A 15,436-nucleotide genomic window follows, 5' to 3' on the forward strand; every position below is an offset into this window, starting at 1 on the left:
GGCAGGAAGCCGGTCACAAAGTTGGGGGCTATTAGGGAAATAACCCAATATTTTACAACTATCTTAAAGTAGTGATGTTATAAAGGCCAGGCCGGCCCGGGTTGGGCTCGGGACCGGCCCGTACGGAAAACGGGCCTGGCCAACCCGGGTTCTATTCCGGGTCTGGGCTGGGCCTATGGTTTGGGCCTGACGGGCCTGACCCGTCAAAACCTGTTTTTTTTTTCATGCCTTATTTTTAAAAATTTCATAGAGAATTTGAAAACATTCCTTTTTGAAAAGATCTATCCAACAAAATCATTCCTAAAAGATTCATTTCCATAAAATATTTTCGAAAAATATTTCCTAACTTGTTAATTTATCTGTTTAAATCGTCCTCTATATTATTTCCGAAACGTAATTTCTAAAATCACTTTCACGAAATCTTTTCAACAATTATTCTTAAACTTGTTAACCTATTTATGTAAATCATCTTCTATTTATATAAATCATCCTCTACTAATTAGTTTCAAAATATAATTTCTAAAATCATTTCCCAACAATCTGTTCATAGATACTTTCCTAAACTTATTAATTTATTTGTGTAAGTCACCCTCTATTAATTATTTTCACAAAGTAATTTCTAAAATCAATTCAAAAAACTCTTTCTAAAAATCTTTTCTATACTTGTTTATGAAAATTATATCCTATTAACTAATAACTATTCCCAGAATCTTTCCAAAAGTCATTTCTAAATCATGTCATTATTTATAGAAAATCGTCTCTAAAGTTTTAATTTCTTATATTCAAAATAAAGAATAGATTTGTATTTTTTTTATTTTAATTTTGGTTTTTCAAATTTAAAAAAAGAAAAAAAATGTTATATAAAATCCTGGCTGGCCCGGCCAGGCCTGGGTCTATACCCAGTCCCGGGCTGGGCCCTTGTATAGCCAACCTGGATTGAGGCCCGACCCGGGACAATTTCAACCCCGTTTGGCTAGGCTCGCCCGGTAACTGGCCCGACCTGGACAGGCCTGCCCCGGTAACTGGCCCGACCGGGACAGGCCCGGGCCGGCCCGACCCGGCCTTTTAAGCATCACTATCTTAAAGTAGAAATTAGGTCTCTTTTTCTATATTTGTTTCCTCTTATCTAATCACTTTCATTTTCTTAGTTTTACAAGAGATATTTTTTTTTTGAAACCAAGCGAACCATATTCATTCATACGTGATTGAATCACAATTGTTACATGGATGATCATAATTATTTCTCTCTTCAAACATCATGAGAGTTGCATACCTTTAAATGCAAAGTGCCTCATAATGAGAAAGAAATTGGACTAGACATGACTCAAGAAAATGACCTTAAAGGTCGAAATAGAAAGGATCCTATAGATCACGGATGAAAAGACCCTAAAAGTCACCAAAATAACTGAAAATACAAATTAAGAATATACTAATTTACAGCCCCGTCACATTCGCCGAAAAACCGCCTTTGTCGCCGAAAAACCGACTTTTCATCGGAAAACCACCATCACCATAGGAAAAAACCGCAATCACTGAACCCAGTACCCCACCGTCACCACATCACCACCACCATCATCAGAGTACAACCATTTGTTACATAACACAGCATCATCGTACCACCCCTGAATCCCAGAGACCACCGTAACCACCACCACCAACAGTAAACATCACCACGGAACCCTCCACCAGACCACCAGATCTATACACAACATCCAATCGCACCCCAATCACCACCAAATCCGAGTTCGATGCCACCAGTACACAACCACATCCAGACATTTCCTAGGGCAAAAACCACCATTACGAACGGACAAAAAACCGTAAGAGAGTGAGAGAGGAGTAGAGGGAAAGAGAGATGTAACCCTCACCGGATCTGGCAAGGGTTAGAGCAAGTCCAATCCCAGCCTGTCTTAGGCCGAAAAAACCACTTTTTCACCTAAAATTATTGGCCTCAGCTCAGCCTCTAAAATTCAGCTCCAACCCCAGCCTCTCTTGAGGCCGAAAATTTGAATTAGAAATTTCCCAATTTACTAATAAAATTCAATTAAAAAAACATCGATTACAACTAATAATTGATTAAAAATTTAAAACTACTTAAATACGACTAAACAACACTAGAAAAATTAATTAAAAATAACTAGAAGGGGTTTCTTGGGTCTCGTGGTGCACCGTTGAACAAAGCCTCTCGCGCCGCTAAAAGCATTTGTTGAGCATGTTCGTCGAGAGACCTAATATCAATCTTCATTAAATCCATCGCATATTGTCGGTTCGCCAAGTCCGTTTGCACCCGTAGAAAATCTTGTTGCACCTTTAGGGTCTCTTGTTGAACCCGTACTGCTTCACTCAAAGTTATTGATCTTTGTTGGGAATCTTCGTCTCTTTTTTCCCAATATCCCTCACTGGGAGTTTTTGAAGCGGTAGAATGTGTGGATGGTTCGCCAACTCTTGCATTTGCTTTGGCTTGTTTACGGCCAATTGGTCTTTCTTCCGATGGATTGGTATTAGAATCTCTTTTACCGGATGTTGACTCTCCTGGCATGTCTGCCATCCACTTGTTGTGTGTCATCAAAATTTTGTAAACATGTAGGAACCTAAACCCTTTACCTTGATGATTTTTTTTATACATTTCGATAGCTCTTTGTAACTAAAATAAACAAAATATATATATAAGTATATATTATGAATGAAGTGAAAAGATAGAAAAAAGAAATTAAAAAGTTAGAAACAATTACCCGGTCATAATCGTTTTCTCCGCTTTTTGGAACTTTATTTATTATCCTCAAAGTCGATATAAAACTTTGACATTCCGAGCTTATCTCACTGAAACGAGATTTACAACTTCTAAGTGTGCGTTGAAACTTTGCACTCGCATTATATTCATCCGATATTTTTTGCCAAAATACTTTATATTTTTGGCTATTTCCGACAACCGCATCAAATGTTATTTTCAAATAACAATTAGTAAGTAAAATATCTTCATCCGGCTTATACGGTTCCCGTTTAGTTATCTTTGTCGAAAACGTCCCTCCTTGCACACAAGAATCCTCACATACTTCATAATCATCAACTCCTAATTGAGCCGACGGGTAAGTAGAATTAGGGGACAACATTTCCATATAACTTTGGTTATCGAATTCGTTGATGTCTAATGGATCCATGGGTGAACAAATGAAAAGATGAAAAAAAAATTGAAAGAAAGAGAGATAGAAATGGAGAGGAAGTTGCAAGAGATGGAGAGAAAGAAAGTGATGAAGAGGGTGAGAGATAAAATGGATCCAACCCCTATTTATGGAGAGGAGCAAATCCAACGGCTAGGGGGATCCCCAAGTGACCGTTGGAGGCCCCAACGGTCACTTGGGGCCTCCATTCAGTCGCCCCTAATGTTAGGGGCGACTGAATGGCCGACCCCAGCCTCCGCTCCAAGCGGCTGGGCTTGGAGCGGCGGGCTGAGGCCAATAATTTGAATTATTGGCCTCAGCCCGGCTGGGGTTGGACTTGCTCTTACACTACACTGCGACGAAAACGAAGAAGAAGGAAGTTGAGGAGCGTTTTACAGGATATACTACATAATCTACTTCAGCATGGCCTCCGGGCTCCGACCTTTCCATATACTCCAAAGGGCCTTATAAATATAGGAAGAGAAAAGAGATAGAGAGAGAAAACAACAGTGCTCAGAAGAGATAGAGAGAGAGAGAGAGAGAGAGAGAGAGACAACAACTCTGAACTGAAATGGCGTGGTCTATGGCAAGATCCTTCTCTGCCCCGGCGGTTGATTTACAAGCACTGCGCAACAGAGCTCCTCTTGCAGTAGGAATCGGCTGCGCTTCTGTAGCAGGATCGAAGTTGTGGAGTTCATCTTCTTCCAAGCCCTTCGCTTCCTTAAGCGTTGCTGCTGATACCAGTTAAACCCTCTTCCCCCCCTCTCTCTCTCTCTAGTAATTGTTCTTTCTCTGAATCCAGATAACATTTTGGCTACCCTAATCATTTCCTATTTCCAGGTAAAAAGGAGGGGATTCAAACGGAAAAGGCACCTGCGGCTTTGGGACCTTATTCTCAGGCAATCAAAGCTAATAACCTTCTCTTTGTATCTGGTTGTTTGGGTCTTAATCCTGAGGTTTGTTATCTTATCTTCCTCCCACTATTTGGATTATCAATCGTCCATTTTACCTTCAAATGATGTTCATGCATTTTGTATTTTATTTTAGACTGGAAAATTTGTCTCAGATGGGGTTGAGGAGCAAACAGAACAGGTATATGACTATAAACCCTAATTTTGCTTATATTAGGGTTCTACTGACAATGGCCATCAAATTTGTATGACTATAAACCCTAATTTTGCTTATATTAGGGTTCTACTGACAATGGGCATCAAATTTGTATGACTATAAACCCTAAATTGAGATATGATTCTTAACTAAGAATTTGATTGTTTCTCTCTTCACCTGTGATTGAAAAGGGCTTGTTTCTGATGTAGTTCTGAGTTATCCAAGCACATAATAAATTGTTAGCTAGGTTTTAAGAAGAATATTTCGTTTGTGGAGTGTATTTCAAAGATACTCTATTTGAATATTTATTACACAATAGGTTCTAACATATTATTCAAAACATTTAGCACAAATACACCAAGTCTAGTGTTATCTCTTTTCCGATGAATTTCATGTCGGAACATAAGACAACATATGGTATTGCTGATTTATACGCGGAGCTCTGATTTTCTTGTCGGGGTCACTCAAACTATAATTGGAGGCGGACTTTTGAGATTGTGCATTGTTTTCCTTTTTCATAGTCACAGTTGCTGAAAAGAATAGACAAAACTTTGAATTTTGAGAACTACTCCTTTATAATTATCAGGATCTTAAATTTATTGAGAGTAGATCATAGAAATTGAAGGGTATGCAATTTTTTCAGGTTCTTAAGAATATGGGTGAAATACTGAAAGCTGCTGGTGCAAACTACTCTTCGGTTGTTAAGACGACAATTATGTAAGGACTTGTCTTTCGTTCTAGTATGTAGTCTTTCGCAGTTGAGGACAGAAAAAACTGAAGGTTTTCTTATCTATTTATCTTACAGGTTGGCTGATTTGAAGGACTTCAAGAAAGTGAATGATGTATATGCTAAGTGTGAGTTTTAATGAAACCAAACTGTGATGCTTTAGTTACGCAGTTCTTGAAAACGTCCATATCAGGATAAAATACAGAAGAGACACATCCGGGTTGAAACATAATGGTCCTATAATTCACTCTGTTTAAATTTCATTGGCAGAAAAGACCAAAACTTTGTTGTCTTTCAACAAAATTCAAACGTCACGCATTTTGCGTCATGCATTTTGTGTCATCGTGCGGGTTGAGACGGTTTAGATTTTATGTAAGGAGATTAAGGAAGAGATAGTCGCACTTTGATGGTTTTTCTTCTTTATGTTGTACGAAGTCCGAAACCATAGACCTTCTACCGGAGTCCCAAGGCTCCTCCTGGCCATTAAGAGCGAAGGAAGAAAGAGCAACCGTCATTGTGGCACTATTGTTTCTTATACTGTCATTATAGTTATTCAAAGTTGCAATTTACGTTTATCAAACCTTTGACACTCTTAGTAATCAAACATCATGTCAGAGATGAACTTGTGAAATTAGGAAGCACATTAACCTGCTTGAGTGGTTTATTTTGCAGATTTTCCAGCTCCTGCCCCTGCTCGTTCGACATACCAGGTTGCAGCTTTACCCCTGGATGCCAGGGTCGAAATCGAGTGCATTGCAACACTTTAAAGTCTCTAATTCATTATCATTGGACTGGCTAAACAGGTTCAATAAAATATAATGAGGATTTCGCTAGGTAGATCTCAGTAGCTGTTTGAATTTGTTTTTTTTTTTTTTTTAGTTTCTTTTTGGAAGTTGTAAGTGTCCTGGAGTTGCATGGAACTACTGTCGTTGAATAATTGAACTTGAATAAACTTGCCAGCTTCAATTTCCTTGAATTTGTGTCTTTTACCTTTATAGCAAAATACTGATCCCTGAAGAACTTTTCCAATGCTGCTCCCCACCTCAACTCATGATTCTGCTTTTTATTTGGGAAGACATCCAGAAGCTGGAGCTGCTCTCACAAAATGATGTCTAAAAATCTCAGACTCTCAATGGGTACCCCAGATCAAATTCTGAAGTATCTCAGTTGGTGATTTTAAACCTTGGTTCTTATTGACTAACTTTAGACTTAAAACATTTAGTATTAACTTTTGGCAAATGGATCCAGACCACCTGCTCGAAGAGTACACATTTTTTTTGGTGAAGGTTCCATAGCATTTGGGGAGTGCTGAGATAACACTAAATTGCTTTCTCTATCTAGAGCTTTGGGAGGCCCAATAATGGAATTCCAATGAGTTCCATTCGTTTGGAGCTTCCAGAGAGCTCTGTCTCTTCGGGGCTTCCCAGTGAGCTCCGTTTATTACATCCCGTCTGCCTGGTCCATTGTTCCGGCCCAACCACGTAGTAAGATTTTTCTACCTCAGTCGTAGCCCAACGGCTGCATATTTATCACTTCTCATATCGGAAACTTGCAAACAGCAATAATGCAAGAAATATGAAACATAAAAACTACTTTTATTCATAATGAAGAAATATAAACTGAGCTGTTTGAAGCAAAACATCATATAATCATCATACAAGAAAAAGGTCATCAGGAAAAAGGTTATCGGCTTACCAGAACGGAAGAAGCATACAAATTGGCGACTCTACATTGAGTGGTCTAGAGAGATGAAATCGGGTATCTAGTGATTACATCAATCGGCGGCTAGAACCTACATTTCTTCATATTCTACTTTCATATGCCAAACTGGATTTCTGCATAATTTACACAACTTGGGTTCTAACTTGTAACTAAACTAAATCTTCTGCTTCAGAACATGACGCAATTGGTATTTATGGGAGTCTTGCCTTGCCTCCAAAAGCTTTGCCTTCAAACTGTTTCTCTGACCTCCTCGAGGCCATTCCATAAACCCTTTTGTCCCTTTAGTACGAGAATTTCCCAAGTCAGGTGAACTCCACTGACTCATCAGACTTGGTGAACTACATCCACCTTCACCTGACCTTCGATCAGGAGAACTAATTCCTCCTACATTAGACATTCTTGCATTTGATAGCCGTTCATTTCTCCTTTCAACTGAGATTATTTTGCACTTCTCGTTGTTATTTGGGTTTGATCTCCAAAGCCTAGATATCGAAGAACGCTTCTTTGATTGCTTAGATGCTAAAGAGCATATCTCACTGATGACAGAATTTGGTGTCTCGTGACCTGCATTCCTTTCCCACCCTTTAATACTTCCTGATGCATTACTTTCTCTTCTGTTCCTGTTAACAGATAGCTCACTTCCTTCAGGGGAATAACAAGATTCCCCTTCTTCAACATGAGTCATAGTTTCCCAACCACTTCCATCTTCTTCTATCTCTTCATTACGATTGACAAACCCAGATGAATATCTACTATCCATGGAGTTTCTCGTAATGCCACTTATTTCTGGGTTGAAATCTAGGCATGACTCAGTTTCATTTTCATTAGGTTCACCAGGTTGGAGATCTTTCATAAGGGATAAGATATCTTCTGAATTTGGAGGCTCATAAGCAAACTTTATGTCTTCGATATTTACCGACTTTGCTGATTCTCGCAGCATCTCAGCTTCTTTTGTCTCCTTCGAATTCATTGTTTCAGATTTCGACCTCAGAAATGCATCCAAATCTACTATAAGCTTGTTCATCTGCGAATATTTCTTCTCGAGTATAAGTTTTGCATCAATGAGTTTCATCTGTACCCTTTCCTCACGCCAGACCTCAGCCATTTGCAACATCTTCCTCTCCTCTTCCAATTCTGCACGCATTTTCATTGATTCTCTCTTCAGATCTTCTACTTCAGTCTTGTCATCTCCAATCTCCTTCGCGAGCTCGTCACATACTTCTTCCATAAGCTCTCTGCTTTTTCTTTCTTTCTCATAATCTTGCACTAACTGCTTGGCAGATTTTTTTATAGTCGTGAGCTCATTGACAAGTTTCGAGTTGACAATTTCTAGCCTTTGACGGGTTTTCTTTTCTCTGTGTAAGTCATCTTTGAGATCATCAATTATTGCACGAACTTTCTCATGCTCTCTGCTCCTCCATGATGCCTTTTCATCCTTCAGGTTCCTCAAGAACTGCTCAACTTGTTTCTTTGACGAGTGCCTCTCTATCTCAAGTTCATGAATACGGGATCGAGCCTGGTCAAGTTCTGTTTGCAGAGAAGAAACAACAGAAATGTGAGCTGTCTGTTGATCTTCGAGTAGCTTAACCTGGCCATAGAACTTGTAAACCTCATCGGAGGTTTTTGAGCACCCAGGATCCCACTTTGTTGCCCCCTCCATAGCACAGTTGGAAAATGACGAAGGTGGTTGAACCTAAACACAAATGATTCACGTAAAGAGCGAAATTAAATAAAGCAAGAAAGTATTTAACCCTAAGGCACAGATACCCTTTCTCATTTTGTCTATAAAGAAGCGTGATCCGAGTAAAAGAGAAACAAAAAACACATGAAAACTCTAGCACAAAATCCCGAGGTGGGCCTAGTTCGTCACGTAGTTTACTTTCTATTCTTCAATCATTTATGGAGGTCTCCTTATCAACATTAGGAACTTTGGTTAGTTTTCAGTCCGGGGACTCGCCTTTATGGATTTTGTGAAACAAGAGTACATTTTACAGATTTAACAAGGTAAGGGCAAAGAAGAATCGAAGAAAGCATATTCCGCTTGTGCAGAAGAGGGACTCTTCCTATGCCTAACTCAGTTATTTACCCACTCCTAACCGGATTTTACGCCTTATATGGTAATAAGTGAGTGACATATACCTTATAAAGATTTTCATTTCTCGGTTTGGTAACACAAAATGGAGTTTCCAAATCTTTAGTATCAGAACCAACGTCTCCGTTCTTGCAGTGAAAGAAAAATGGTGAGCCTACATTGCCAACACCAGGCTGCAGCAACAAGGAATTAAAGATCACAAATAAATCGACAAAACGTGGAAATTTATTAGTTTCTTCGTATTAGGGAAAAAAAATCGACTCTAGATCTTCGGAAATACACATACTAGTTCTCATTATTGTGAGATAAATTAGATCACATATGAAGGTAACTGAGCTCCAAAAATTTAGGTAGAAAGGAAGAAACTTCAAACACAAAGAATATGTAATAAGCAATTACCAGACATTGTTGAGTTTCTAACCTAATAGAGAACCATGAAGAAGAACTCAACCTAAAAAGTGAGAAATTTGATCTAAAAACTTCAAATTGAAATTATCCAAGCCAAAAGTTAACCACTCTCTATTAAACAACAATCAAGTTTCCATATTTTAAGAATGATAAAAAACTTCATCCAACCTAATAAACTTCACAAGGGTGGAATCAAATTCACCTTAATAAACCACTAAAATACAAAGATATGTATAAAAATGAAATCTTACCTCAAACCCTAATCGATCAGATACCTTATTCTTCTTCTGCAAACCTCGAACATCATCAGGATCTTCTCTATTAATCTCAGGTTGCTGTAACTTCCAAAGTCCAGCAGCAAGTTTCCTAGCCGAAATAGAACTCACTTTCTTACTAAGTTTCTTACCAGATTCAACAATCTTATCCTCCTCTTCTTCCTCTTCTTCAACAACAGAAACATCTTCTTTCTCATTAATCTTCCACTTCAACAATGGAGTTGTAGGTCCACTTCTCTTCCCACCAATAGCACAGTCTTTCTTCTTCAAACGTATACCTGAACCAGAAAAACCACTCTTCTTAATAACTTTCCTCCGACCAAGTTTCAAATCTTGGGTGTTATTTAGAGAGAGAAAGTGAGAATCAGTAGTGATCTTATCAGTTCCTTTAAATGTCTTCATGGTTTTCTACTTTTCCGCCATTAGAATTTAGAGAGAGAAAGAGGTTCTTCTTCATCCATCAATCTTTTAGTAGATAGAGAGAGAAAGAGAGAGAAGTTTGGATCTGTAGTAGTAAATAAAAACAAACGAGTACACAGGGTTCGACGAGCTTGCTTGTATAAGGGGAGGAGGAGATTTTGTCGAGACAACGTGTATTTCGGATTTGTATTTTGTATGGATACTGTATTTTTATACGGTCTGTATGTACCTGTGATTCCTGTGGTTTATAATAATGAATTGTTCATGACCGTTGGAGGAAGCAGCTCCAACTTGACGACCGTTGGCTTCAGAGATAGAGAGAGAAAATATGACAAGTTTATTGGGTGGCTGATGGTCAGTTGATTTAGGTCAACTGTCAATTGACTATTATGAGCGAGTGGGTTTTTCTAAGGGTTATTTCTCAAATTGCTCCCAACTTTGTGACCAGCTTCCTGCCTGGCCTCTTACTTTAGTAAAAATGCCCATATGGTCCCCTTTTTTCGTTATCTTTAACATTCCGTTAACTAGTCATATTCTCTCTCCTCCATCTCATCTCATCTCTTCTCTCTGCCACTCATCTTCTCTCCACCTCATCATCTTCTCCGGCGAAGGTGGCCGGCCGGCCAATTTTCTAGGCGGCGACCTTCAAACTTAAAAAAAAACATTTTTTTATATTTTCTCTCTCCTCTCTCTTTAAAAATTTTTGTTTTTTGTTTTTCTCCCTCTCTCTAGAACAGATCTAGAGAGAGGGTATGTTCTCACGAACAGACCTTGAATAGTCTGTTCATGAGAACAGATCTAGTCTATTCTCACGAACAGACCATCAAAGGTTTGTTCTTGAAAACAGACCAGATCTACCATCAAAGGTCTCCAGATTTACCATCAAAGGTTTGTTCTCAAGAACAGACCTCTCTCTCTAGATCTGTTCTAGAGAGAGAAAAAAAAATTAGAGAGAGAGGAGAGAGCGAATAAATTATTATTATTATTTTTTTATGTTTAAAGGTCGCCGACCGGAAAATTGCCCGGCTGCGACCTTAGCCGGAGAAGATGATGAGGTGGCGAGAAGATGAGGTGGCAGAGAGAAGAGATGAGATGGAGGAGAGAGAATATGACTAGTTAACGGAATGTTAAAGATAACGGAAAAATGGGGCCATATGGATATTTTTGCTAAAGTAGAGGGTCAGGCAGGAAGCTGGCCAAAAAGTTGGGGGCCATTTGAGAAATAACCCTAAACTTTTCTAACGTACTCCCTAGCAATGTTGCTTATTTTTAAGGAAAATGATTTTACCCGACCAATCCCCATCTCAGTCCAGGCCGAGATATATGTATAGGAGCATCTCCCGTGCAAGACTCAAAAAATTATAGAAAATTTAGGTGTCAAGTGTGAAAAATGGATCTCTAAATGGCTTTTCTCCTACTTGGCTATGTAGAGATACTATACTAAAAAGTATTCTCCAATGCGACACTCGAGAGAAACTCAAAAGCTTATACTTTAGAACATCTCCAATGCAAAACTCAAGAAAAATCTTTATTTATCCTATGCGTCAAGTTCCTATTGAGATTCTTACTTTAGGTTGCGAAAATAGAGATCCTCAATTTTTTTTTTTTTTTTGTCTCCAATGCAAAACTCTAAACTTATCTTATTTACTTATGTGACATAGTTATTTTTGTAGAAAATAATTAGTTATTTAGAAAATATAGAAGACTTTATTTCTATTGGTTGAAATTTAAATATTGATGACAATTAGAGATATCTTATGAAGACACTCTAGAAATAAAGCGTCTTCTTAAGATATCTCTATTCCACCCTCGGCACATCATCTTAGAGATCCAAATAGAGATGCAACACTCTACAAAAACTCTAAAAATCCTAGTTGTCAAGTGTGAAAATTAGATCTCTAAAAGGTCTCTTTTCCACTTGGCCATTTAGAGATACTCGATTAGAAAACCTTCTCCAATGCCACACTTTAGAGATGAACTCTAGAGAATCCCGTGTGGCACTTTAAATTTTAGAGTTTGAGTGTTGCATTGGAGATGATCTAAGAGCATCTCCAATGAGACACTTTAACAAAAACTCTAAAAGTCCTGATTGTCAAGTGTCAAAGAAGATTCTCTTTCCTAAGTGGCAATATAGAGACACTCTAAATTTTCTTTGTCTTCGATAGAGATATCTAAAATACTTATACTTAATACACATGCCATTCTCAAATTCAATAGGGAAAAAGTAGTTAAAAAGCAAGAATTTCTATTTATTTAAAGTTTAGAGTGACACTTAGAGAGTCTCAAGGAGACAGTCTAATTTTAGAGTGTCTCTCTTGAGACTCTCTATAATAAAAGCATCCACCTCATAATAGAGTGTCTAACAAAGTGTCACATTGGAGAAGTCTTTTTGACAAAGACTCTAAAAAATCATATGTGGCACTCTAAGTGTTATAGTTTGAGTGTCCTATTGGAGATGCTCTAAGTTCTGCACTGGAGATGGTTTATAAATAAAAACTCTACAAAAATCCTATGTGGCACTCTAGGTGTCAAGCGTGAAAATTGGATCTCTAAAAGTTCTCTTTACTACTTGGCCATTTAGAGATACTCTAAAAACATTAGAGATTCATATTGAGTTTTGCATTGGAGATGGTTTTTAAAGAAGAACTCTAAAAAAATCCGGTGTGACACTCTAAATTTTAGAATTTGAATGTTGCATTGGAGATGCTCTAAGTTCTGCACTGGAGATAGCGGATTCGGAATTGTCTTTCATTCCAAGGCATAACTTGTATCCATGCGCTTCATATTCGCCTGGTTTTCGCTCCCAGAAATATAGCCATCCCTATCCCCTCACGTCAATCCCACGAGCCTCTTATCCATTCGCATTCGATCACGGCGGGGGAGCAAGCCAAAATAGAAAAACTCTATAAAGAAAAACTAAAAAATCTTATGTGGCACTCTAAGTTTTAGAGTTTGAGTGTTGTATTGAAGATGCTCTTAGTGTGATAATTTACATGGAAGAAAAGATATCTGGCAAACAAGAATGTAATGTCTAGGTCTTCTCCACTCGTTGCTAATTAGTTTTGAGTTGGATGACCACAAACTTAACATGGTATTAGAGCTAAGCGTACACGTGATGGTCCACATCACCCAAAAAGAAAAAAACAGGTGCTAGGCTAACTCCACACGTGAGGAGGCGTGTGAGAATAGTATCACATAAGAGAAGGGTTATCAAGCAACCAAGATATTTCTCAGACGGTAACCGTTTTTTTAAATGGAAAATTATGCTTACAGTCTTTAATTGACATATTTCATCAAAATATCTTTCGAATTACGTATATACAATTGCAGCAACACATATGTGCATATTAACTAGAATACTTATGGTTTTCTAACTTCTCCTTCTGAGCACTGGTTAACTCAAGATGACTTTTTAATTGCTAATTGAACTTACTTTCTTCAATTGAACAATTTAAGTAGTTTGACTATTATACCTTTTACAAAATGAGCTAGGAGTCCAAATAATGGGTGGTAAATGAGAGCCCAGTCCCTTTTTGCCCCAAAATTCATTTCCAGTCCAAATGTCAGGACCAACTCTTTTTTTTTTTTTTGATTTTTCTGTTTTTTCTATTTTTTTCTTCCCCTCTTTTCCTTAGACGAGACATTCTCACGTTTTCTGACATGTTGTCAGCGTGATTGCAAGGGAACATTAAATTCCCAGCAAAGGTTGGACGGGTTTCAGACCAGAAACCCTTAAAGAAAAAAAAAAGATCGGAAAACTCTCTCTTCTCGTTTTCTTTCTCTCTCTAAAACCTTTAGAAAACCGCTTCTTCCTCTCTTTCTCTTTTAAATTTCTGGACAACGCGCTATTTTTTTTCCGAAGTTTTGGCCGAATTCTTTTCATCCCGCCCATAAATTGGTTTCAATTATTCCATCTTCCTTCTTATTTGTACATCACAAGGTCGTAAATTTATACTTTCAGTTCTTATCTTCTTCCTCTGAATCTGTTCTTTACCCTTTCTTTTTTCAGGTGAATTGTTTTAATGTTTCTGAATTTTATTCCTTTGTCTTCAATGGTAGCATTTAAACAAGATTAGTATTCCTTTCCTAAACATAAATGATATTAAAAATGAACGAAATTCTTCATCCAAATCACTAAAATAGTTATAGTGAACCAACCAATGTCTGCAACTAATTTTTTTGCCAAACTTCAAAGTTTTTGCTTTCCAAACTTTGTTTAGCTCATTGGAATACCTGTGCGTACTTTGTTTTGCTCGTTTGAAAAGTGTTTCATTTTCCAACTTTCTAATCTTTCAGGTCTTTTTTGGCCATTACAGAATGGATAGTGAAGAAATTCCGACCTAGTTATACAGAGAATCGCTCACGTGTGTAATTACCATGATATTCTTATTATTGGAATACCCATGATAAATCATTTCGTATTCTTATTTCCTTTTGTGTTTTCCATGTTTTAGTGAAATGCTTGCGAACATTGTAGCAAGACATCCTCTTTGGTGAATTATACTTTCAGTTACTTTATTTATTAAATCTGTTTTGGATGTTTTAGTAGTTTTATTTTTACATTATCTATTGAGGCTGGAGCAAGATTTTTTCGGTTCTACATCTTCTTCTGCTGCTGGAGCATCAGCTGGAAGAATTCAACGGGAAAGAAATCGGTAGTCTACTCTAGTACTCAGTCATTTTGCATAGTGTGTAAACCATTAATTGTATGTGTAGCCGAAATATTATTATGCATAGTATTTTCTAATCTTGCGAGTACATTAGGTGTTTTACAGTGAATGATCCTGCTCCCGGTCTCTATAGTGTTGCACTATTGTAAAGTATGATCCTCCTTTTCCGTCGTGCGAGTACATATTTTTCTGTGTTATTGTACACCAGTACGTTCCCAGACCATATAATGATGTATATATGTTTCCTCCCACCCCAATGATACTACATGTTGTATTCGTGCATGTACATTTGCAACTGAATGTCTTAGTTAATCCAAGTCCAAATGTTATGTTTTTTCAAGTATGGCGTTATTATGCAACTGTCATGAAATATTTGTATGCACTTGAAATGAACATCTTGCAAGTACGTTTGGTGGTTTACAGTAAAGGATCCTGAACCCGTGATCGATAGTGTTGCATTATTTTTTGTATAGTCCTGCTTTCCCATTCTTTGAACTAAAAATAAACATGATTCATTTCCAATGCACTGGACACTAAAATGTTGTGAGTAAATTATCTTGTGTATTGTATTCAAATTCCTTTCCAAACCATATTATGCTTCATTATTCTGTATTGTACAGTGTCTATCAAGATATTTCTGTCCTTCATCATCCACTCATGGTGATGTATCTACTGCCCCTGTGAGGACTGAACCTCTAAGGTCTGACAGTTGGGCGGAAGTGTTTACATTGTTGACCAGGAATTTTAGGCGCCACAGCTTTTCGACATGCTCATAGTCGCTATTCAATAAAGCATGACTACAATTATAAATTTTTGAAGAATGATCTTGCCGGTATTATTCGTGTATGCAAAACTCT

The 15,436-nt window shown here is 37.7% G+C and overlaps 2 protein-coding genes across 2 annotated transcripts; one reads left to right on the plus strand and one right to left on the minus strand.

Moving 5' to 3' along the window:
- The first annotated feature begins 3,501 nt into the window (after window positions 1-3,501).
- LOC147549549 (endoribonuclease L-PSP family protein) lies at window positions 3,502-5,968 on the plus strand. The gene is made up of 6 exons (XM_086664845.1): window positions 3,502-3,901; window positions 3,999-4,114; window positions 4,206-4,250; window positions 4,909-4,982; window positions 5,071-5,120; window positions 5,665-5,968. The coding sequence occupies exons 1-6, from the start codon at window positions 3,730-3,732 to the stop codon at window positions 5,757-5,759; spliced, it is 552 nt and encodes a 183-aa protein (XP_086520971.1). The 5' UTR covers window positions 3,502-3,729; the 3' UTR covers window positions 5,760-5,968.
- A 600-nt stretch (window positions 5,969-6,568) lies between these two features.
- Window positions 6,569-10,287, minus strand: LOC147549550 (uncharacterized). Its single transcript, XM_086664844.1, has 3 exons — window positions 9,466-10,287; window positions 8,854-8,979; window positions 6,569-8,407 (listed from the first exon to the last, which is right to left on the minus strand). Exons 1-3 carry the CDS (start codon window positions 9,889-9,891, stop codon window positions 6,869-6,871), a joined length of 2,091 nt encoding a protein of 696 aa, XP_086520970.1. The 5' UTR covers window positions 9,892-10,287; the 3' UTR covers window positions 6,569-6,868.
- Between the last annotated feature and the right edge of the window lie 5,149 nt (window positions 10,288-15,436).

The sequence above is a fragment of the Eschscholzia californica genome, unplaced genomic scaffold, assembly GCF_041429995.1.
Source record: "Eschscholzia californica isolate CP2 unplaced genomic scaffold, dmEscCali1.0.p SCAF_3, whole genome shotgun sequence".
In the NCBI taxonomy this organism is placed as follows: Eukaryota; Viridiplantae; Streptophyta; class Magnoliopsida; order Ranunculales; family Papaveraceae; genus Eschscholzia; species Eschscholzia californica.

Excerpts from the sequence above, each read along its gene's own strand:
- LOC147549549 (XM_086664845.1), top strand. The coding sequence starts at position 3,730 with ATGGCGTGGTCTATGGCAAGATCCTTCTCTGCCCCGGCGGTTGATTTA. Across the intron at positions 4,983-5,070 it reads GTTGTTAAGACGACAATTAT|GTTGGCTGATTTGAAGGACT; the intron begins GTAAGGACTTGT and ends TTTATCTTACAG. Across the intron at positions 5,121-5,664 it reads GAATGATGTATATGCTAAGT|ATTTTCCAGCTCCTGCCCCT; the intron begins GTGAGTTTTAAT and ends TTTATTTTGCAG.
- LOC147549550 (XM_086664844.1), bottom strand. The coding sequence starts at position 9,891 with ATGAAGACATTTAAAGGAACTGATAAGATCACTACTGATTCTCACTTT. Across the intron at positions 8,980-9,465 it reads CTGATCGATTAGGGTTTGAG|CCTGGTGTTGGCAATGTAGG; the intron begins GTAAGATTTCAT and ends TTGTTGCTGCAG. Across the intron at positions 8,408-8,853 it reads GAAATGAAAATCTTTATAAG|GTTCAACCACCTTCGTCATT; the intron begins GTATATGTCACT and ends ATTTGTGTTTAG.